The following is a 23,855-nucleotide window of genomic DNA, read 5'->3' on the forward strand; positions in this document are numbered from 1 at the left end:
CCTCCCGCGACTTCGTCCGACTGACCGCGCGCTCCTGCAGCTTGAGGGCCAGCCTTTTTTTTTTTTTTTAATGATTTCACAGAATAAATAAATCCAATCATCATCATCATTTATTGTGATAGTTTTTACCTTTCAACAAAGTATTTTCTAGGTTGTTTAAAGTATGACATATAGTAATAAAAACAATCTTTCAAATTTTAGGGGTGCTGGGATTGAATTCAGCCCGAATTCCGAGCCACAACCTGGAAAGTGCGAGGCAGGCGTGCTGACGGCTCTTCGACGGGCCAACGCTCGTACGGACACAAAACAACGGCTTGAGTTCGTTCAATTGTGTTTATTAGCAGTCAGAATTGCAAATACAAATTTGTCATACTGAAATGTTTCAAAGTCGTCAAGACGAGCGGCAAAAGCTTCACAGTTGAATCAAGCAGCTTCGACGATGCTTACAAAACCCAAAAAGTGTCTGTTTTCTCCCCTTCCGGCGCCCCCTATCTGCAGCATTGTGGTCTGTGCCAGCCGTGCATTGTGACGGGCAGAACAATTCCAAGCGTGCCCACTAGATGGCAGAGGCTACAATCAACCAAACCAAGCGAGTCCAGCGGAGATGGCAGATTTTTTTGCTCCCCCCCCCCCCCCCCCCCCCAATTTGTTACAACATTTTTTGGGGGAGTGGCAACCCCGAAAATGTTTATTGGTTGTTTATCATATAAGAAAAGCCCCCCCCCCCCCCCCCCCACAATACAATTATAACCGGTGCCAATTATTTCCATATTTTCACAATTCACGAATAGCGGAGATCATTTGTGAGTACATTGAAAACAGATTTCATGATTTCATTGTACAGCGGTACCTTGACTTATGAGTTTATTTTATCCGGTGACCAAGCTCGTAACTCAATTTACTCATATTTCAAACCAGTTTCCCACATGTTTTTGTTTTTAATGGAAACAAATGCCACTTTAGTTTATACAAAGCTAAAAGTGAGTGCTTTCAAAAAGTATAACGACTCGTTTATGGTGGAGGTGAGGTTCCGGACCACCACCGCAATAGATGAAATCCGCAAGGTAGAGACTAAATTTATATATTTTTAATTATTTATACATATTTTAAAGTTGTATGAACCTCACCAGTCTTATTTATCTTCCCCACACTATTAACCGTCACCATACTCTGATAGACTTTTTTTTTTTTTTTACTCTTAAAGACCTTTTGAACTCCTCAACATACTGTACAGTGATACTGTAGACTATGTGCATTTCATTGCTTTGTACCCCGCCTCTCGCCCGGAGATACCTGGGATAGGCCCCAGCACGCCCGCGACCCGCGTGAGGAGAAGCGTTACAGAAAATGGATAATATTTCTGTTGTTGTTGGAACCACGGTAACAACTGCAAATACTGTTGCATGTGTGTGTTGGATGTGTGCCTTTAAAAGGGGCGTGGCCCAGGGAGAGCTGGAGTCGGGTTGGTCGGCCCGCGTGGGAGCATCTGCGCGCGAGTCGTGATCTATAGCAGCTCCATTATTTTGCATTTGCCCCGTTCGAATAAAGGGCGACTGTGGCTCTCCCTGCCCGCATGCCGGGGCATTAAAGGATCTCAACTGCTCCGTTTTCACTTTAGTAGCAGCGAGTCTGAATCTTGTGCTCAACTTCAATTTTGGCTGGAAACACAAAGCAAACATTCAGAAAAAAAATTAATCCAACGGCCCACGCGAAGGCTCTCGGAGCTGGAAAAACTCAGAAGTCAAGGCACCACTGTGCTGTCAAATATGCGCCGCGGGGGGAAAAAAAAGACACGCCAATCGTTTACGGAACAATCGCGCCGTCTTTCGTGAGGTCACCCGACTCGGCGGGTCCGGGGGCCTCGGCGGTCACCTCAGAGGCGCACCTCGGGGCCCGGGTAGGGTTCCGTCCCGCACCAGAAGGACAAGGGCTGGGCGATCTCCATGAGCCAGACCTCCCGCTCGTGAGACTCCCTGAGCTCGGCGCCCTGCAGGACCCGGAAGTAGTGACAGTCCCGTCCGTCGTCCGGGTCGTAGGGCGGCGCCAGGACGTCCACGAAGGCGGCGGGTCCGTCCAAGGCGTCGATTTGGTGCAGGTTGTCCCGGTCGGGCGCCAGCACGCACGGCTGGCTGTCGTCCGCGTACTCGGCGCTGGATCGCAGAACCGAGCGCCGCAGGGCGCCCACTTGAGGCCGGGAGGGCCGAGGGGCTCCCGGTTCCGGTCCTCTGTCCAGCTTGTCGAAGCAGCTGACGCGCAGCTTTCCGTACACGACCTTGAGCAGGCCGTGCATGCCCGGGTGGTCGTGCAGGGGGATGCAGGCGCCGCTTTGGAGGAGGAACACGCCCATGCTGAAGTGGTCCGTCTCGCAGATGTGCATGTAGGTGACCGGGGGGGCGCCGCGGGGCGGGGGGGGGCGCGAGCCGGGCGGGGCCAGTCGCAGGTCGGCGGCACGCACCTGGCTCAGCAGGCCCAGCAGCTGGCTGTGCTCCTCGGGGAACGAGTGAGGCGGCTGGCGGAACGTGACGAGGGCCTGCCGGGCGATCCTCTGCACCAGGGAGCTCATGATGGAACTTTCTCGCGGTTTCATAACGCGCCGCCGACGACTCGCTAGCTAGCTAGCTGCTAGCTGCTAGCTGCTCGCGCTCCTCAGCCAGCACCGAGATCGTTTATTCAGCAGCAAAGTACGAGCGCTCGCTGAATACCTTTCATCAAAACTTAACGAGCAGACACGGACTACTTAAAGCCTTTAAACAACGATAAATAGCATCAATGTACTTGACTTACGTTGACGTGCTGCGCGTGCAAACGACGAAGTAGAACATTCAAAATGGCATCAGAGTGATACTTCTGTCTTTCTTGCTCGTCTTTGTTTCCGTTCCCAGCCTACTTCCGTGCATCACGTGAGCCCGCCTCCCCTTATGGAAATTCAAGTAAAACATAGAAAACAAACCTTAACACGATATGACTTATTGTACACATTTCAAATAAGAAACATGCGAGAGTTAACTTTAAATAAACTACAACCTAGTTAGCGTTCATCTGTTTGCACTCGGTGCATTGTGGGAGATGTAGTCGCTCGTTCGCCGCCACTCTGCTGACGACGGTCAAGTAGCAGCCTAGACAGTAACTACAATACCCAGCATGCCCCAGCGTGTGGGTTTCGGGGGGGGGGAGAGATCCAAAATATCAAGTCAGGTTAACGTCATCAATCGATTTCATTGAAATACGTCAACGTAATCAATTTGCTTAGATAATCAGTGACATAAACACAAGCTAGTTTACATGGTGAAGTAGCTGAATTGTCATGAAATTGTACAAGAAATCTTTGAATTTGTTGTCAATTTCACAGTTTCTCTCAATTTCCCAAACATAACAAACGTAAGCTTCTCGAGGTCAGTGGAGCTTGTGGCTGCTAGTAGTTGAGTCAGTGTCGCTTGACTGTTGACGGAAATATCCATCCATTTTCCGTACCGCTTCTCCTCACGCGGGCCGTGGGCGTGCTGGTGCCAATCCCAGCTATTTTCGGGCGAGAGGCGGGGTGCACCCTCAACTGGTCGCCAGCCAATCGCATGGCACAAACAACCATTCGCACTCACATTCACTCCTACGGGAAATTTAGAGTCTTCAATCAACCTAGCACGCATGTTGTTGGGATGTGGGAGGAAAGCGGAGTACCCGGAGAAAACCCACACAGACACGCGAGAACATGCGGACTCTACACAGGCGGGGCCGGATATGAACCTACAACCTCAGAACTGTGAGGCAGACGTGCTAACCAGTCATCCGCTGCGCCGCCATATATATATATATATATATATAATCAATTGGCTTAAAAAAAATCTGTATCAGTCAGGGCCTATTTTTTATCACCCCCACAAATCACTGAATTTTTGTTATAGTACTACTTTTTTTTCTCAATAAAATTCTAACCTTGCAGGTTGCTCTCACTTGAACATAATCCACATTGACATGCTAATAACTTGTGGTCTCCATGAATCACACAAAGCGTAGGCCCTCTCCTCCTCGCCATGTGACGTCACAAGTCCTCATGAGCACTTGTCAACAGCAGGCTGCACACAAGGCACTCACTCACACACGCGCTTCAGGTGATTCGCAACCCAAACCCAAACCCGATGTTCCGAGTTGACGTGTTGAGATGCAGTTGCCGTAGCGACAGCAAAGCCACGCACTTCCTCCTGCGGGACAAAGAAGGGATCATCATAATTGCTATGGTAACCACTCCATTTGGGTTCCACAGCACGTCTGTCTGAACAACGACGTCACTTCCTTCACCAAGTTTGGTGGACTTCTTTTATCTGAAAGGGAGAGGATGATGCCTCCAAGTGGACATCTGCTACTACTGCAGCATGTGCCGCTTTCCTGCTACTGGTTTATGTATGGATTGGCAGTATTACGCCAGTACGGTGGCCTGGAAGTGCAAAACAATATAATAAACACGAACAAACACTAGTCCTAAACCTAACCATAATAAACCTTTTAGTTTAAAAAAAAAATCTATATATTTGGGATGGACATCTTGTTCAATCTGCGTAGCCTACCCATCCCGCGATGCAGGAGCCAATCATGTAGAAGCGGGGCGGGTCTTGCCGAGAAAGGCCGTGGGATTTCCAAGAATGTCTGAGACACGGGACCTTCCCTTTCCGGGTGTCTCGGCTTTTGTAAGTGTTTTGGCTTTTGTTAATTTGTTGATTGAAATGTAAGTGTTTCACAATTTGTTATATTGTTTTGCACTCCCAGGCCACCGTACGCCAGTACCGCAGCATAATTCAACTTGGATTCATCCATTAATAAACCAGAAATGGACTAGGGCTAAAAAAAAAAGGATTTCACCTGTATTAACCAAAGACTAAACCTGCATTATAATCATCATTGAAAGTTGGGCCGTGTATTTTTATTCCAAATCATATTTAAACATCACAGGTAGAGTGCAAGTGTGATCGATGCAGACAAAATGAATTGAAGTCAGCGGTGCAACAATTAATCTACAACTAATTGATCTTCAAATTAATCGACACCTACTTAGATAATCGATTAATCGTTCAGAGATCTTGTTTAACTTAATTGTCCAAATCCTTGGAATTTCAGCCTCTCAACAGTAAGGTCCTCCATGAAAGCATACTGATGAGCTTTGTTGTTGTTGGTGGTTTTTTTTCTCCAAAATAAGACATCTGCAAACATCTGCTTTTACTTTGGAAAACGCTCAAAATTTTTGCCAAGTTTCTGACGGAGGTTACAGACCAAACCAGGAATTGAATCATAATCAATTTGTTTGTGCATTTTCTGCACTGTCAAATTGAAATTAAAAAAAAAAAAAAAAAAAAAAAAAGGGATGGAAATGAAACCAAATTTTAAAATACAATTCACCGAAAAATATTCGATAGACCAAGTGATTATTAAAATAATCGTGAGTTGCAGCCCGAAATTAAACAAGGACAGGAAGTGATGTGATCAGCTGCAAGGAACACAGGAAGTGAGTTTTTGTTTTAAAAGCATTTTAATGGCTTTTTGCATTTATGTAACGGAGAGAGAGAAGAGTGGGAGGAGAAAACAGGGAGAGTGGGAGTCTACAGGTGCACATCCAAGTAGCAGTGGCCCCCTCAAGACCCCGTCACGACCCCTAAACCCACTGCCGCACAAACCCCCGTCGTGGCATTATTGATTGTGCACGATGAACTAACGACGAATCGGTGCCGGTTACTACGGTTACGGTGACCACGGTGCACAGCCACAACTACACGCTGAAAAGAAGGGAAAAAAAACAAAACAAACAAATAAACATTGTCATTCGGGTGTGGAAAACAAGCGCAACCAAAACCAGGCTGCCTCTCATTGGCTGCTTTGTTGCCCGGCGGAGTAGGAACTTGCTCAGGTCAACGGCTCATTGGAGGAGAGAAAAAAAGGACAGAAAGAAAAGGCAAACCACCATCAAAAAGCGCCAAGCAACTTTAGTGTTTCTAAACGCGACGAGAAGAAGTTTTGAAAGGCCAGCACACGCCAGGAAGGTCCACATTCTTTCGTTTTTATGTAAATCCATCAAGCAGATTAGTAGAGGCGAGAATACGGCAGATTCGGTTTTTTTTTTTAATACACAATTTGTACATTTTCAGGAATTCAGAGTAAAACCTGGACTAAACAAGGATTATATCTGGACGGAGCCAGAACTGGACTCAACGAGGACCAAACCTGGATTGAACCGGGATTAAACCAGAACGAGGACAAACCTGGATTAAATGTGGACTAAACAAGGATTAAACCAAACCTGGATTAATCCTGGACCAAACCTGGACTAAACAAGGTCTCAGTTTAGCAAACAGATTAATAGCATTGAGAATACGTCAGATTATTTAGTTTTTATACACAATTTACGTACATACGCTTCAAAAGCCAAGCGAGACCAACAGCGGCCAAACAGGATCACCACCAAACCACGTCAGAACGGGACCACTCAAAAACCTTTAACAAGCTTCAATCAGGACCAACCCTGGATTAAAGATGGGAAAAACAAGGACCAAATCTGGATTAGTTTGGACTAAACCTGGTTTAAACAGGTTTGACCCTGGATTTAACCAGAGCTGGACCAAACCCAGTTTAAGTATGGTCCAAACGAGGATTAAATCTGAACTAAAGCAGAAGCAAACATGGACTAAACCAGAACTGGACCAAACCTAAATTAAACCTGGACTAAACCTGGTAGAAAAGAAGGACCAAATCTGTATTCAATTTGGACTCAACCTGGTTTGAACCAGGTTAAAACTTGGACAAAACCAGAGCTGGATCAAACCTAGAATAAAGTTGGTCTGAACAATGAGTCTTCAGTCTCATTTCAGTTCACTCTGTCTTTCACCAGAAGTGGACCGAATCAGGAATAAACCTGGGTTAAAACTAAACTAAACTAGAACTGGACTGCACGAGGACCGAATCAGGATTAAACCTGAAAAAAAAGAAAACTCCTACTTTGAAGTAAGACTGCAGCAGGAGTAAACCAGGATTAAAGCTCTGAGCCGCAGTGGATCGTTGTTAGGCACAGAGTGGACACTTTAGGCTCCAAGGGACGCATTGGAAGAAGACAAACGGGAAGAGGAAGAGGAGGAATCTGCAGGAGCGTCCAGAAAAGTTACACGAGACGAACGTGGTTATTGTTATCATTTCTTCTTCATATTTGAAGTTTTACGACTACGAGCGGCGTCAAATCCGGAGGACACAGTAACGGACCCTAGGCAACCGGGGACGAGCCAATCGGCACCAGAGGGACCAACAGGAAGTGGAACAGGAAGAGGAAGAAGAGGAGGAGGGAAAAGAGAAGCTAATTGTTAGCATTTATTTCTTCTTGCTGAACAGACTGAAGCGTTTCTCTTTGTCTTTGTCGCGCTTGCCGGGGCTGGACTCAGCCGCCGCCGCCGCCGCCGCCACTTCGGCCGACGCCGAGGTGGGCACGGCGGCCGAGCGACCCGCCGAGGCCGGCATGGTGTGGGCGCGGGTGGCGGGCGCCGGCGTGCTGTGGCCGCTCGGCGTCACCTCACCCTTCTCGCCCAGAATGGCCGCCGAGATGGTGGAGATCCACGAGTTCATCTCCTCCTGCGCCGGCAAAAACATCAAACACCGTTATTGTTAGCTTTAGCATCACAAACACCTTTGGCGTTACCATTAGCTTCACAAAGACAGGTTACTTAGCTTCTACGTTACAAACAACGATATTGTTAGCATTAGCATCACAAACACAGTTAGTCTCCGTATTAAGAGTCACAAACATTATTATCGTTTGCATCACAAATACCTTCAGCGTTAGCATTCTTTCGCTTGACTTCTTTGGATTATTTGTCGTCGTGTTGAAAGTTAGCCGAGGAAAAAAAAAAAAAAAAAAAAAAGCAACATATGTGTTTGTCCTGTTCCAAAACTTCCACTAAACCAGGATTCAAACTGGATTAAATGTGGATTGTACCAGGATTACTCCTGGACTAAATTTGGACTAGACTGCACCTTAATTAAACCAAGACTAAAACTGTCTTGAACTCTGACCTAACAAGGATTATACCTGCTTTAAAAATGGACGCTACCATGACTAATCCTGGACTCAAACAGGACTAGAATGCGCCTGGATTTAGCTAGGATTGAGAAAAACTAATTCTGTATTAAAGATGGACTATATCAAGACGCTACGATTTGATTAAACCAGGACAGAACTATGATTAATAAAGGATTAAACCTAGATTAATCCAGTTGAAAACAAGAGTAAATCAGTACTAAATGATAATAAAGACGGATTAGAGCATGATTAAATCACAACTGAATTGGGATTAATCCTGTACTGAACCATAATCAAACCTGAATTAAATCAGGAATAAAACTTGCACTAAACCTGAACAATCCAGTAATACACCAGAAATGGACCACAATACAACCAGTATGAAACTAGAACAGAAGTAGGATTAACAGTCTTGAACCTGGATTAATCCAGCATGAATGACAATAAAAAAAAACTGGATTAAAGCATGGTTAAACCTGGACTAAACCAGAATCAAACCAGGAATAAAACTTGGACTCAACCTGAGCAATCCAGTAATACACCAGAAATGGACCATGATGCCACCTATAATAAGCCAGGACTGAACCGGAATTAAAAATGGATTAAACCAGGATTAAAGAATAATGAGTTGTTACTAGACTTTACGCCGATCGGATCGGCATCGGCCGATAATTAGCATTTTATTCTGATCGGCTTTAATGTAATAATTCGCCGAGCTCCGCAAAAGACATTTACTCCGCGTCGCCATTGTGTACAGTATATTTGAATCCAAAAGTTATTTAAAAAAAAAAAAACATGTCGGCGGTGTGGGACAGACGACACGTAAAGACAAATTTGTTCTCACGATTGCACTATGTCAGATTTGTACGATCACTGGCCTTTATCTTGTCAACTCAAACGCGACCGGATATACTCGCTACCATGGTGACGACAAAAATAATGGATCGCGCCGTGTGTTTCTAAGAAGAAATGAGGAAAACCGTGTCGGTGGTCACCGGTGCTCGGGAGAGGACGTTCTTTGAAGGCTCGCTTGAGGTATGTTCACGTACGTTTTTGAATACGCTACGGCTCGCAAGCAGCCAAGAACACATTATGTAGCCTCGCAAGCTAGTGCTAGCACTAACGGTTGTACCGGCGTTCTGTTGAATCATGCTCTTAGGTTTTGGTGCGTGTGAAGTCATTTCATTTAATTACAGTAAGTTAGCACCACCCGTTATTTAGGTCATGTTGTAATGCTGCTTTGACCTGACGAGAGAATATTTTTGAACATCTGATCGTGTAAAGCCAAGTTGTTACTTACATCATCTTTGGCTTGGAAGAGATACTCGTTGCCATCGGTGACTCTGTAGTGATCAAAGACGAAATGTTACCAAGACATTTCATGAAAAAGTCAAAAGCGCGATGAATCAAAGATATGCCGAACCAAAGATGCGTCTAATCAAAGGCTCATTGAATCACAGACATCACATCGCACACGTTACAACCAAGACGCATCGAATCAAAGACACATCACACAAACTAAAGACAAGTTCAGTCAAAGACACGTTGACTCAAATGCGCTTCAAATCAAAGACAGGTTGAATAAAAGGCATGGTGAATCACGTGCTGATTAAATGACGCGTAAAATAAAACGCAGGTCGAATCAAAAATGCGTTAACTCAAAGGCGCCGTTAAGACTGAAGGCGTGTTGAATCAAAACATTAAATCCAAGAGGAATGGAATCAAATACATGTTGAACCAAAGACACGGCGTTTATAATCAAAGGCATGTTCACTCAAAGACATTGTATAAAATGCGTGTTGAATAAGAAAAAAAAAAGAGATCGAGTCAAAGGCACACTGACTCAAAGATCGGCAAAAAGGCTTGTTGAGGCAAAGGCGCATCGCATATATTGAATCCAAATTGTGTTAAATCATAGGCATGTTGATTCAAAGACACATTGAATCAAAGGCTAATTCATTCCAAGAAGTATGTCAAAATCCCAGACGCGTCGAATCAGACACATTGAAACCAAGACATGTTCGTCAAAGACATTCTGAATCAAAGGCGCATCGAATCAAATGTGAGTGGATTCTAAAAGGCATTTTATATCAAAGATGTACCGAATCAAAGGCGCGTTCCTAATTGTGAGCGTAACGCGACATAGGCGACGGACTGACTTGAGCTTGAAGACGTGTTTCTTCTTCTTGTATCCGAGCGCCACCTCGCAGGCGGCGTCCTCGAGTCCGACGGGGATCTCGCCGTGGTACGGGATGCCCTGCGCGGCGCTCTTGGCGTCCTTGTAGAATCCCAGCTCCTGATGGTTGATCACGCAGAACACGTGGTGCCACGACCTAGCGCGGCAACAACGGCGTGCCGTCACACTTCCGAGCAATAGAGGGCGCCGACGACAATCTTTAATTCCGCCCACCCAGCATTTACAGAATCTAGCGTTCTGGAATATGAATTGGGATTTTTTTTCCCCTTACTTATTTTATTTAGATCAATAAGTCATTGGTTTATTTATTGTAAGTCATGAAATACAAACGGAGTAAAAAAAACAGTTAAATATGTCATATTTGGTGAATTGATTTATTCTAAATAGTCAATACAAGTGAGTGTTTTTGTATTTACACTAATCATTTGTAAATGATGTTAATTTATTACAAATGCTAAACATGAGTAAAATGAACAATTTCCCATATTGATTGAATTGAAATGATACGTGAATTCATTTGTAAATGATGAATGGAAAAGACGGGACAAGAAAAAAAAGAGCGATTCCACGGCTTCGTGGTCATTCTACCTGCTGGACGCCTTCTTGTTGTGGGCCTCCCACTCGTGCTTGCGGTGCAGGAAGCCGTCCATGTGCGAGGCGGCCGAGGGCGCCTCGCGCCGGCCCCCGACGGGCAGCGTGGCCGCCGCCTGGCCGCCTTTGGCTTCGCGGGCCCCCCCGGGCGACCCCGCCAGGCCGGCCTCCGACGCGCCGTTCGCCGCCTCGGCAACGCCGCCGTCCTCCTGGAAACAGCGCAACGTCGTCAGAGCGCACGTCCGCGTCGTCGCCATTGTGACGATTAGGATTATTGTGAGTCACATTAGAATCGTTTGTTTGTATTTTCGGATGACGAGCGACAGCATGCAGAGCACAGCGCAATCACATCGACACCAAAGATCCGCGAGGCCGTCGCGGGGACGAGCGGCGAGGAACAAAGCCACGTTTAGTCGAGTTCGGGTACAGTCCGATTCGAGTCTACCTTTAATCCGGGTTCATTTATGCTTTATTACTAGATTCGTCCAAGTTCTGGCACGCTTGAATCCGGGTTTCATTATAGTTCAGTACTGCTTTGATCTTAGGTCACTTCTGGTTTGACACCGCTTTAATCAAGGTTCAGTCCAGTCAGTAGTTTAGTCCTTGTCCAGGGTATGCTTAATCCTGGTTTAGACTTTGTTACAGCCGGGTCCGTTAAAAAAAAAAAAAAACAACAACATTTTTTAACTGGATTAATACCCGTTTAGTCCTGCTTTAATCGAAGATTAGTCCAGTTCTGGTTTCATCCAGGTACAGTCCAAATTGAGTGTACCTTTAATCCAGCTCCATTTATGGTTTATTACTGGATCCATCCAGGTTTAGTTATTGTTCACACTTAACCATGGTTTAGTCCAGCCCTGTTTTAGGAATCCAAGTTTAGCCCTCGTTTCATCCTGGTCTATTTCTGGTTAATTACGCGATCAATCCAGGTTCAGTACCAGTTGAATCCAGGAATACTCCTGTTCTGGTTTTGTCCAGGTACAGTGCAGTTTTAGTCAATGTTTAATCCTGGTTTAGTTCTGATCCATTTATTGGGTACTAAAACATTAATCCAGGTTTAATCATGTTTTAATGCAGGTTTATTGATTGTTTGGTACTGGTTGAGTACTGGTCCAATCCTGGTTATGGACTGGATTCATCCAGGATTAGACGAGGGTTAATATTGTGTTAATTCATGTTTAATTTTCCATCATTCCTGGTTGAATGTTTGTTACAACCAGATTTGATCCTGGTTCAATCTGGGTTTAGTCGTGGAATGATAAAGTTACATTCTTGTCCTGCTTTAGTCCAGGATTAGTCCCAGTCCAGAGCAGGTTTAATCTAGGTTTAGCTCTGGTTTAATCCTGTTTTGGTCCTCATTTTTTTTGGATCGAGGTTTAGTCTATGCTTAATCCAGGTTTAGTCACATACGGGAGGAGGGGGAGGGGGAGGGGGGGAGTAGAAGAAGAAAGAGACGCGTGAGCGGTTGCTGCAGCGTCTCGTTCATGCAAGGCGAGCGGAAGGCAGCGAAACCGTCACAAATGATCCAATCTCACAAAAGTGCGATTGCCACGCCCACTCCAAGCGGATGCTCACGGGTCGGCGGGTTACCACGGCGACTGGAAAGCGCTCGGCTTCTGGCCGGGCCGGGCCGGGGAGGGGAGGGGAGGTGCGAGCCGTCTCGCTCGAGGCACGATGAGGTCCAAACGGCAAACAACCCGGACGGACCGACTGACCGGTCCGACTAACTAGCGAGTGACGGCTGCGCCCCAACCGCAGCTGGGATTGACGACGGCGACCCCAAACTCTCAACAGGATAAACGCCAAAGAAAATACCGGAAAGTGGTTGTTACTAACTCCATATTTCTAAGGTCATGGTTATTACATGACAAACTAAGGGTTATCACTCACAAATATTTATCATCAACGAAGGAAGATGACGCGGCACGGTGGACGACTGGTTAGCACATCTGCCTCACAGTTGTGAGGACCGGGGTTCAAATCCCGGCCCCGCCTGTGTGCGCTCCCCGTGTCTGCGTGGCTTTTCTCCGGGTTCTCCGCTTTCCTCCCGCATCCCAAAAACACGCGTGCGAGGTTGATTGATGACTCTCAATTGCCCGTAGGTGTGAATGCGAGTGCGAGTGCGAATGCTTGCTTGCTTGTTTGTGTGTGTGCCCTGCGACTGGCTGGCGACCGGTTCAGGGTCTACCCCGCCTTTCGCCCGAAGTTAGCTGGAATAGGCGCCAGCGCCCCCGCGACCCGCGTGAGGAGAAGCGGAACGGAAGACGAATGAATGAATGAATGAATGATGATGACGACTCATGGTTAACACTAACAGTTATTAAGTGTTAGTGTAATGATTCATTGTGATAATTGACAGGGAAGAGCACATCTCGCACTTTGAGAAGACATTTTGGAGGCAATTATTAACTCGATATACTATAAATCTTTGAAAGTTGAATGATTTCTTAGTGGTACATTGGTTCACTTCCCACTCGGCGACTTTGGGAATATGAGTGCGAGTGGTCGTCCGTGTCGATATGCGACCGGCGACCGCTTGGGGGCGTCGTCCGCCTTTCGCCCAAAGTCGGCGCCGCGGCCTCCGACAGGATAAGCGCGACTGAGAACGGAGGGACGGATACGTTCTTTAAATGACTTTTTCTTTTTTTCTTTTTTAATGAATGAAGCAATGTTGATGATGAAATTGACACAAAAGCTTAAATGTGTTGTTTCTGTCTTGTTGGAATAACGCATCATCTAAAGAGTCACTGAAGTATTTACATGCTTAATATTATTTGTAATATTGACGAGTCATATTGTCGCTGTACAATGAAAATCATGACTCTTGACTTTAGAACGTACTCCAATTGTTCTGTTAAACAAACGAGAATGAAACGCTGTTTTAAAATACATCGGACGACAGGCGTGTCCTTCAAACGCGAACTTCCGCTTTAGACCACGCCTCCTCTCACTTTGCTTTGAAGACAATGCTGACGAAAGCACTTTGCCGACAAACTCAGATTGTGAAGGTCGTATTTTGAGCAGGTGACAGAAATACAAAGAATATAAATCGATATAGACATATCAGATGAGTTGTTGAGTTCAATGTAAAACCTAAATAAACAAATGACGTAATTATTTTTTCAACATCGAGAAATTAGAAGCTGTCCCCAAAATGTTGAAATATGAAATATGAAAATCTAAGTACAGGACCAAGGCAAATCAAATTCAATTAAATAGGCTTCATGTTGCAAAATAAAATGACATTCAAATGCATATGAATTTTCTAAATGATTAATATGCACTACACCTACGAACAATTGAGACACCTGGGAACCAATTGCAATTGTGGAAAAAAAAAAAAGCACAACAGTCATCCCTCACTATATGGCGCATTCAGTGCATCGCAATTATTATTATTGTTCTTTTTTTTTTTTTTATTGAAGTCAGTGTCGTGCAATGACTCACCTGCACATCTCTGATACAACCGGTTAGCTTTATTGGCTAATTGATTGGCAGCAATGACTCACAGGTCAGTTGAGCTTCTGTTCTTTGCAGAAAAACAAAGCTTACGGAATACCTGACCCGTTTAAAACAATAGCCACAGTCAGCGTTTTATAAAATAAATTCACAAATACCAACGGATAGCTAACGCACACACTCAGAACCATATCGACAAGAACAAATGTAAGCAAAGAGCAACGTTCAGCTTGATTTTCTACAACTACAGTCCTGTAGTTTAAAACATCCCCGCAAAGAATTCTGGCTACCCATAATACTTTTCACTAAATTGCCAGGACTGCGAATGCGAGGAACAGTGCAAATAGTTAACTCAGAAAATTGGCTGTTGTTGACATCATTCAAGCGGGGCATGCCCAATTGGCACGTGCTCATGTTGTGTGTGTGCATAGCGACCTCATGTGGACAAATTAAGCCTCTCAGCGCAGATTCACAAGTTAGCATAAAACGCGTAAATGTCTATATCATAAAGAATTAGCCGCTACTTGGCCGATTTCGTTTCCTGGAACGTAGCCCCCGCGGTAAACAAGGGTTTGCTGCACGTCCACTTTCAACTTAGTTCCGTTAACATTTCACATCCGTTTTGACGACAAAATGTGAAATCTTTGGGACACCCTGTATTACGCCCAAGTTAGGAATTATACATCTGCTTCAAAATATGTGCAAAAAAACCTTGATGAAAATCCATTTGTGTGTGGTTTTTTTTTTTTTTTTTTTTGGGTTGTTACTGAAAAATTGTTACTGATCCTAAAAACATCCAAACTGAATGTAACAGAAATGCTTTTCATTAGACAACGATGATATGCACTTTTCCTTTTTGTATTATTTTTTTTTTGCATATTTGAAGGAAGCTTGTTGAAGTTGGATTGAAATAATAAAGTCAATTAAGGTTAGAGTATGAATTTGAATGACACATTTGGACAGCAATTCTTGCTACGCTAAATGCTGAGTACCTGCACACGTACACAAACATCACATGAACGCGCACGCACAGACATGAACATGAAGTGGAGGGTGACGTTCGTATTGTGACAGTTGACAAGTTTTATTTGGGTTGTTAGTGGAGATGACGTGGCAACATGCAACAGGGAAAAAAAGAAATCAAGACAATGACACAATAAAACATTTAGAATGATGATCATAATAAGACGACAACAAAAATAAACACCAGAAGTGATGAGCGGGAATGTCATAAAACAAAACACAAGTACACACAAACGGGGTGAAGATGATGATGATGATGATGTTTGTGTCACATTGATCCAGTTCAAATGTGTGTTTCATGTATCCTCCATTTTGACTTTTATTTGTGCTTTAAAGTCGTCAGTGACAAATACAGTAGCGTGTACCGGATCGATAAATAGATGATAAGACGTTTAAATTGCTGCGGTGGTCGGTCACGTGTTGACGAGTTTGTAGAGGATAACGTAAAGGAGAAGAAAAGACATTAAGAGCTGAGTGGACAGGAGGGCGGGGGGGTCGGGCTGGGAGGAGGGGAAGGAAAAAGAAAGACAAATGAGGGAGAGAATCAACGCTGATTTGTGGGGGTGTGTAGCCGTCTTTGTGTGTACATACACAAGCAAAAAACAAAAACAACAACAACAACAACAACCTATCAAAATAAATGCTAAATATCATCTTGAGTTTGACTCCAGCATCATTTTGCATCTTGTAGTCATCAAGCAATCAATTCGTAAGGCATTACATCAAAGTCATAAAAAAAAGTTCAACGCAACCAAGGAGGAATTCAAGTGTTTATAATCAGCGTGTATGAAATGATGAGAAAGTATTTTACTGCTCTTTTTTCCCTGTAGTTTGAAGGTTGTATAGAAACTGAGAAGAATGTGAGTGTTTACAAGTATATTGAAGAGGAATCATTTATGTTTAAAGTGGTCGTAAGATGAGGGTGTACTAGCGCAATTTCTCGTGTATAACGCGCACCCCCAAAATGTACCCCCAAATTCTGCAAAACCCTTCAACCTATGTATAATGCATGATTTTGCTTCTACCCATATGATCAAAACAAAGTATTATCTGTAGTTTGTTAGTTTTTTTTCAATGAATTATTCTGAAGTTAAGCACTTTATTTGAACACGTAATACTTTCTTTTTATTTACTTGCTCTTATTTTGAAATTCATAGCCCAACTGTTATTTAGTAAATGAGAAAACACACAGTTGTGCTCATGTTTGATTACCCAGGCAGAATTTGTAAGATGTGTACAGTTCTTTAAAGAAACCATGAAGGACCGGACGAAGCACATTGAATTTTATTTTAATGGCATTCAAATTAAACGGTCAAGCATTTCAGAAAAGCATTATCATTAATCAAAACATAACCATCAATAAATTAATGATGGTTGTTGTTTAGTCATCAGTTGTATTTATAAAAAAAAAAAAACATTTCACAAATCCTGCCCGAGTCTGTAAACCTATGAGGACAATTGTACATATATGCAGTCATATGTACGTACCCCTGTAATATTAGAATTAAAGTGTAGGCTACAGCTTTTTTATAACCACTAGGTGGCGGTGGGATATTAGAATGAAAGTGTACAACTTTTTCATAACCTCTAGATGGCGGCATACATTTATAAAATGGGAACGTCTTTTTCATTTCCCCCGACACCCATGTATAAAGCGCAATATTGACGTTTGACAAACTTTTTTTGTGGGGGGGGGGATGCGCATTATACACGAGAAATTACAGAAATGAAGGGTTTTGAGAAATGTATCAGGACAGATCAAATATTTTGGAGAAGGTTTTATGAGTTTATGAAGGTGTATTTATTGTGTTCATAAGTTTGTGGGTGTATAAAGTTTATGTTCATATTTGTTTGCTGTCCTCACACCATATATTTTTTTAAAAATACCTTGTTCACTAAAACCCGATTGTCAATGTATCTTAACTATAATTTAATGCATTGTCACTATTCATTTTGTAATTAATTTATTCGATCTCTATTATTATTATGATCTTAAATTCATTTGAGTTTTTAATTTTATGTTGACACTGAGGTTGCTAATGTTTGTCTTTGTCAAGCGTTGTTTTTTTTGTGTTCAACTTTGTCGTACCTTTGATTGTGCGGGAGCCCCTCGCAAAACCGCACGTTGCGTCTCAACGGCTTCATCCCGCGTGAATAAGGAATTTTCAGACGCGTTTGTGAGTGCGCGTGTGTCGCGTGCGGCGTTATTGCGGCGGTGCGTGCCTGCGCATCTGCAGGTTTCGGGTGTTGTAGTATTGCTGGTAGGCGGGCGAGCGGTAACTAACCCTGGCCGAGTCCAGCTCGCTGCTCAGCCCGTTCTGACTTGGCGCGTCGCCGTCCCTGAACACACACACGCACAAAGAGAACACACACACACGTCAACACCACCAATGACTGGTTGATGAGCACATATACTTTTCATTATTCGAACTTGTAAGACTAGATGGGAGGGCTACAACTAACGATATTTATAATCCATCTGTCGATGAATTTTTTTTCATGAATCAATGAATTGGATAAAAAAACAAATTCCATCCCTTTACTCAAAAAGAGGACATGATTTCAAACGGCCAATCGATGACAATTCAGTTGCCGGTTTGGTTTCTTCCTCCGATGGGAACGCACGCTCTGCGGCGTGCCGCCTTTAGAGGGCGGCGCGCACTAGCGAGAGAAGCGCGGCCGGCGGCAGACGCCTCAAGTCGCAGTCGGCTACGTGATTGTCGCTCTTAAAACTAAAACTCGAACACGATGTCGTCGAAAAGTAAGCTATCGATGTGACAGTTGAACGTGACGGGGAGAAAGAAGACTGCCGGGTGTGCGGCGCTCACCTTAGTTGCGCGGCGGCCGTCGCCTCGGCGCTCGGCGGCTGCTGCTCCTTCTCTTGCTCCTCTTGCCTTCTTCTCACTTCCAGTAATTCCATCTGAGGGCGCGTACACACATTAGGATGCGCAGTTGAAACCAGAGGTTTACACACACACTATAGAAAACGACACATACTTTTTGCAGTTAATAATAATAACTCAAAAATTCCCGTGGAAATTTGGATTGGGCCTGCTGAGACCGTGCCAATGAGTGGAATACAAAAACCAATCAAAAGAGGCTATAAGACAAAGATGGAAGAAAACAAAGTAACCCTAAACAAAAGGAGTGAAGATGTTGAAAGGGAGAAGGAAGAAGTAGAACTTGAAGCGTCCTCCCTCACCGTGGTCAACCTTTCGAGGGCGGCAAATCGCTCCTCCCAGGTGGCGGCGGACTTCTCGAAGGCCTCGTGCCTCTTGATGAGTTTCTCCACGTCGTCCACGCTCTGCCCCATCTCGCGGCTGGACAAGTACGACTCCTGGCCCAGGAGCCAGGCCTCGGCCACGCCCGCGTCCCGCGAGAACTGGTGCACCTCCAGCACTGCGCGCGAGCGCACGCACGCACACACACACACACACACACGCACGCGCCTGTCAAAACGCCTTCGCACGCCGCTTTGCTCCGATCGGACGCGAGGTCTCACCCAGTCGGAGCCACTCCCACCGGTCCTCCCACTTGTCAATCATCTCTTTTCGCTTGTCCGTCAACTGCAGCAACTTTTCTTTGATCTGGACACACACACGCACGCACGCACGCACCCTTGAAGATGTCGTACTGCTGACATCCGGAGCTCATACATTTCGAGCGTCGTCTGTACGGAAGACGACTGCACGATGTGTACAGCGGAACCCTCATCGTGTACTGCCGTCATTGGTCAGCAGGCGGATTTAGGAGGAGGACACGGTCGGGACCTTTTTACGTACATCCAAAGTTCATTTGACGCGAGTGGAGCAAAGGTCGAATGAAGTCACATTTTTGAGGGACATTTGAGAGTTTATAATAAGCAAATGTAGACCATTTAAGGAAATTAAACTTCGTCTTAAATTAACTTGAATTTGACAATTGGACATTTAACATTTCAACAAAGTTCATAACATTCACATTTTAGAGAGTTTAATGAATTTCAGAATCAGAATCATCTTTATTTGCCAAGTATGTCCAAAACACACAAGGAATTTAAGACTAAATGAATCCAATAAGAAAGACATTTAAGGTAAGTAATACAGAAACTCACTTTTAAGTTCAATTTAAAAATATTGTTAGGATCACAATAAGATGATTTATGATAGTTTTATGAATTTAAGATTAGAAATGAGTCAAAATAAAACTTTTGAAGTGACATTCGTATGTTCGACAATTTAAGGGCAATGAAGCCAAATATAGGCCCCCTTTATTTTTTATTTTTTTAATAAATAAAACTGCTCTTGCAATTTCTTTGCCGTTTCTAATAACATGGCTATTTGAAGTGGGCAATAGGTGACCAATAAGGTATTCCAATATTGAATGAATTGATTGCGAATTTTGTAGTATTTACGACATCAATGAATTTGAGAGAAATTCCAACTGTCTGACATTCTTCCTCAAGAGAAGCGAGCAAAGGACGGCTGCGAACCTGGTGGGCCGCGTAGTGCTTCCTGGCCAGGAGAGCTTTTCCCAGCTCGATGCAGGCGCTGAAGCTGTCGTTGCGCGCGTCGATCTCGGCCTTGATGCCCTGATGGTTGTTCATCAGCAGCTCCACCGACGACACGTCGCTGCACGCACGCACGCGTTACTACGGCAACGGCCGCCAGCACCCAGCTACGAATACCTTGAGACTATTTCAATGCTTTCTTTAGGTATCTGTACTCGAGTATAGGGCTGCGCCTATCGACTATTCTTACAGTGCAAAAACTCAAAATTAGCGGCGCAACATTTCATCAACAATTATTTGGATAATAGCATAATCAGTTAGAGAGCTTATTCAACTGCAAATTGTCTCAACGCTCGAAATTTCAGCCTTTCAACAATAAATATTCTCCGATGTCTGTGACTGCTGATGTTTGCAGAATGATTATGTTTCTGTTTCTTCAAAATAAGACATTGGCAAACATCTGCATTTACTTTGGAAACCGATGATGTGTTATGGACCAAACCAGTAACTGAATGGAAATTTGAAATCTTTTTTTTTCCCCTTAATTTGATTTGTCGATTAATGGAGTAAGGAAAACTTCTACTCCACTGGCAATTTTTGGGGTATTTATTTATGAAGTAAAAATGAGATTGAAACAAGTGAAAATGTATAAAAACAATTCAGATACATTTTGACTCGAAATAAAACAAAGTGTCGATAGTGCAGATTATCGTCTTATATTGAGCGTGCGTACCGCGGCTTCTCCTGCGCCTCGATGAGCCGAATGACGTCGTCCATCCACAGCATGAGATCTCGGACCAGGCTGAAGAAGCGGAACTTGTCTCCCGTGTCGGCCAGCTTCCCCCGCCGGCCCTCCGCCGCCTCCAGCAGGTTCTTCCAGGCCTCCAGAACCTGAAGGCACACGCGCCGCGCAACGCGGGATCCATTGAGAAGCAGTCGCTAATCGCGGAAACCGTCAACTGTCGATCAGATACCGCGACGGGTCCTGGAAAAATGGATGCTACTTTGCCAAGCATCTTTTTGTAATATACATACACGGAACTACATCTTTGCATTCGTATTCCAATTTTTCAGTGTAGCAAGTTCTCACACGGAAGATATTCGGTAAGCGCCGGGAAATATGACTTCCACTCGTCGACTTTGTAAGCAACGACAGCGCAGCTCAGCTTCTGGCCGGCGGACGTCATGGACTCATTTGAAAAAAAACGATCACATAATTAACTTGTTTTCGGAGGCTATTTAAAAAGTAACATCGTAACGTCTATAAAAGTGGGTTGCAACTTTGCAACAATCGGAAAATGCCAGTCTCAATGTGACGACATTGAAGAATTGCTTCAGTTACCACCTTGTGTATGAAATGCATTCCATCAAATTTGCATTTGCCTTGCCTTGGCTCTTCGCTATTTTATCTCTCTCAGCATGGCGTACGTGCACTCGCGCCCGACAACGAGGCGCTCTAAAGCGACCGTGCCATCTTAAAGCCTCGATCCGCGAGCTGGCTGTTACGTGAGATTTATTTGGGGTTTGTTTTCCCCATTCTGACGTAGGTGCACTCGGAACCAACAACGAGGCGCTGTCAAGCGGCCGTGCCAGCTGAAAGCCTCGATCCGCGAGCTGGCTGTTACGTGAGACTTTTTTTTTGGTTTGTTTTCCTGTGACGTACGTGCACTCTCGACCAACAACGAGGCGCTCCAAAGAGGCCACGAACGCAGACGAGCATGCAAGTTCTTCTAGAGTGGAGAAGGGGCGACTCATGCCGCAGGCCCCGTTTTAGCCACAGCCCCCCAAAAATATTTGGAAAACTGAAGTGGTGGTCTCCACAATTCAGTACTACATACAGTAGTAGTTCAGTAGTTCTGTCTTTGCACATTTCCAGCAATTATCTTCAAACACGTACAATGTAATTGGAAACAAATGTCGGAATTCACTTTACAGGGGCTTTAAACCATAACGCGTGGTTGTCATTGTCATTGTCACACTTATGTACCGACATTAGTACATAAGTGCGTAGTATGCATGTACATGGTATAGAAAGACTAAAGTCCAAATAAATGTGCGCGTGAAGCGAGAAAGTATTTAAGTGTCCCAAATACACGACGAGTGTATTTGCAATGTAGCACAAGTGTTTGCTTTGCCCTCCTGGACGAGCCAGGCGGGTGGAGCTCAGGGAGAAAAATCAACAAGACAAAACAAAATCCAGCACAAAGATCCAAAACAAGGACCGGCATGGCCAAGCGGAAGCGCAACGACGACTAAAATGTGTCATTTTAGTCCAAGTAGAAATATAAGAAGCGTATATTTATGTGGGAAATGAGGCGGCGCAGCCACAGTGATGCAAAACTAATCTCACCTCTCCCTCTCTCTTCTGCAGGGGCGGGAGGAAAACAAACGGAATACAGCCGACGATGGTCACAACACACCTTCATCATCATCATCATCATCATCAACATCATCATCATCATCACTTCCTGAGGACGTCACCTTGCTTTAAGAAGAGACGCGTCCGATTACACGTCTAACGACCGGAACATATGAAGATAATAATTAGACTGCTTCCACGTCTCAGAGCTACGAGTGAGGCAAGAAAGAAAGCCGTGAGCTGACTCCGTATTTGAATCGACAAAAAGTATCACGTCGCCTCGTGGCTGCCCAGTTCTTTCTGCGCCAAAGCATTGCAGCGATCTATTCGAAGCAAACTATTTTCGCTCGTCGTCGTCTTCAAAACATACATCCTCTCCATCTTCAGGTGACGTAATGCCGCACGGGAAGAGGAGGAGTTCCAAAACATTTCTCAGACCGTTGAGCGGTCAAGACAGAAGATTTGTTCTCAAGCTACTTTCTGCACGTCAAATGAGTCCAAATAACAGACAGACCGATAGCGTCGCTTTGCGGGAAAAATACGAGCGTGACCATATTTGGACATACGAGCTTGACGGCGACGAGATGGGAAAATACTTTCCGGAAGGCCAATTTCACCCTGGAAACCTTCGAGATAGTTTCGAAAGCAATATTCTAATTCTTGGGAAGCTGAACTGTGAGTTTTCATTAGCTATGAGCTAAAAAGAATTCAAATGATATCTTTCGCCGTGTGTGCAGTGTAATCGCTATAATATGACTTTCACTTTTTCAATTGAACATCGGAAGTAAAGTGTAAGTAAGTGTTGCAACTGATTGAGCTGCACCTGCAGATGTGTGTCGAGTGGACCCAGCCGGACTGCAAAGAAAAAAAGAATATCGGCGAGAAGCTGAATCCGCGGGGGTGTGCGTGTGTGCGTGTGCGCGCGCACGCGCCTGTACGTTTGTGCGACGCGTCGGCATTTGCTGACCTCTCCTTCCCGCTTCTGGATGTCGTCCGCTTTATCTCCGGCGTACGCCGACTGCAGACGGACGGCGTCTTCTTGGAGCTGACGCACCTGAAACGGCAAAAACAACACGAGCTAACGAGGTCGTCGGGTCACGTTTGGATGCCGCCGTTGCCGACACGCTCGCAGCGTTTCTTCACGTGAGCGACTTCGATCGCCACTCAACAAAATCTAATTGTGGCTTCAGTTTTTCAGAATGGTGAACAACACATTTAAGGATTGATTTTAATGGTGATTTTGCGCATTTGAGAATTAAAACGGAGCGATGGGCCAAGTCATTGCTAGATGATGTGCGCAGAAAAAAGAGGTTTTGGAATGAGACATCAGAAAAATACTTTGATTTATGTATTTGTGATATGTACAATAAATCATTGCAATGAATACCATCAAATCATTTGCATTTTTTTTAAAATTAGAAACTCAATCACTGCTATTGACAGCTGCAGAGTTCCAAAAGCTGTTATTAAATTCCTTTAAAATTGACATCCATTATTTATAAATAATTATAATAAAGCCAAGATTTGATAAATTCATCTTTAAAAAGTGTATATGCAATCGCAATCAACCAATTCGTTACTAATTTAGACGAATCTAAATCAATTCGAATACATTCAAGTGCAAACTAAATGAATGCAATGTGAGTTTATTAAAGTTTATTTTGATAATCACGACTTCAAAATAAGAATTTCA

The 23,855-nt window shown here is 44.3% G+C and overlaps 2 protein-coding genes and 1 long non-coding RNA gene across 8 annotated transcripts in view; 1 reads left to right on the plus strand and 2 right to left on the minus strand.

Annotated features, from left to right (window-relative positions):
• Window positions 1-736: 736 nt before the first annotated feature.
• adob (2-aminoethanethiol (cysteamine) dioxygenase b) lies at window positions 737-3,132 on the minus strand. Its single transcript, XM_061689763.1, has 2 exons — window positions 2,785-3,132; window positions 737-2,714 (listed from the first exon to the last, which is right to left on the minus strand). Exon 2 carries the CDS (start codon window positions 2,585-2,587, stop codon window positions 1,874-1,876), a length of 714 nt encoding a protein of 237 aa, XP_061545747.1. The 5' UTR covers window positions 2,588-2,714; window positions 2,785-3,132; the 3' UTR covers window positions 737-1,873.
• On the plus strand, window positions 2,074-23,486 carry LOC133409573 (uncharacterized). The gene is made up of 3 exons (XR_009769428.1): window positions 2,074-2,377; window positions 22,175-22,837; window positions 22,992-23,486. It is a non-coding gene; the product is annotated as an uncharacterized LOC133409573 (long non-coding RNA).
• LOC133409570 (spectrin beta chain, non-erythrocytic 1-like) overlaps window positions 5,497-23,855 on the minus strand; it is an 80,667-nt gene continuing 62,308 nt past the window's right edge. For 5 of the 6 annotated variants that reach the window (XM_061689759.1, XM_061689760.1, XM_061689758.1 and 2 more), the window contains 11 exons: window positions 23,130-23,216; window positions 20,537-20,694; window positions 19,786-19,924; window positions 18,817-18,901; window positions 18,517-18,713; window positions 18,143-18,234; window positions 17,600-17,654; window positions 10,830-11,041; window positions 10,204-10,377; window positions 9,345-9,387; window positions 5,497-7,596 (listed from right to left, as the gene is read on the minus strand). In XM_061689759.1, the coding sequence (XP_061545743.1) occupies window positions 7,339-7,596; window positions 9,345-9,387; window positions 10,204-10,377; window positions 10,830-11,041; window positions 17,600-17,654; window positions 18,143-18,234; window positions 18,517-18,713; window positions 18,817-18,901; window positions 19,786-19,924; window positions 20,537-20,694; window positions 23,130-23,216 (1,500 nt within the window). In that variant the 3' untranslated portion in view covers window positions 5,497-7,338. Of the gene's footprint in view, window positions 7,597-9,344; window positions 9,388-10,203; window positions 10,378-10,829; window positions 11,042-14,535; window positions 15,815-17,599; window positions 17,655-18,142; window positions 18,235-18,516; window positions 18,714-18,816; window positions 18,902-19,785; window positions 19,925-20,536; window positions 20,695-23,129; window positions 23,217-23,855 lie in introns of those variants that run through there. The other variant, XM_061689761.1, reaches the window with a different exon arrangement.

Source organism: Phycodurus eques, chromosome 11 (genome assembly GCF_024500275.1).
Source record: "Phycodurus eques isolate BA_2022a chromosome 11, UOR_Pequ_1.1, whole genome shotgun sequence".
NCBI lineage: Eukaryota > Metazoa > Chordata > Actinopteri > Syngnathiformes > Syngnathidae > Phycodurus > Phycodurus eques.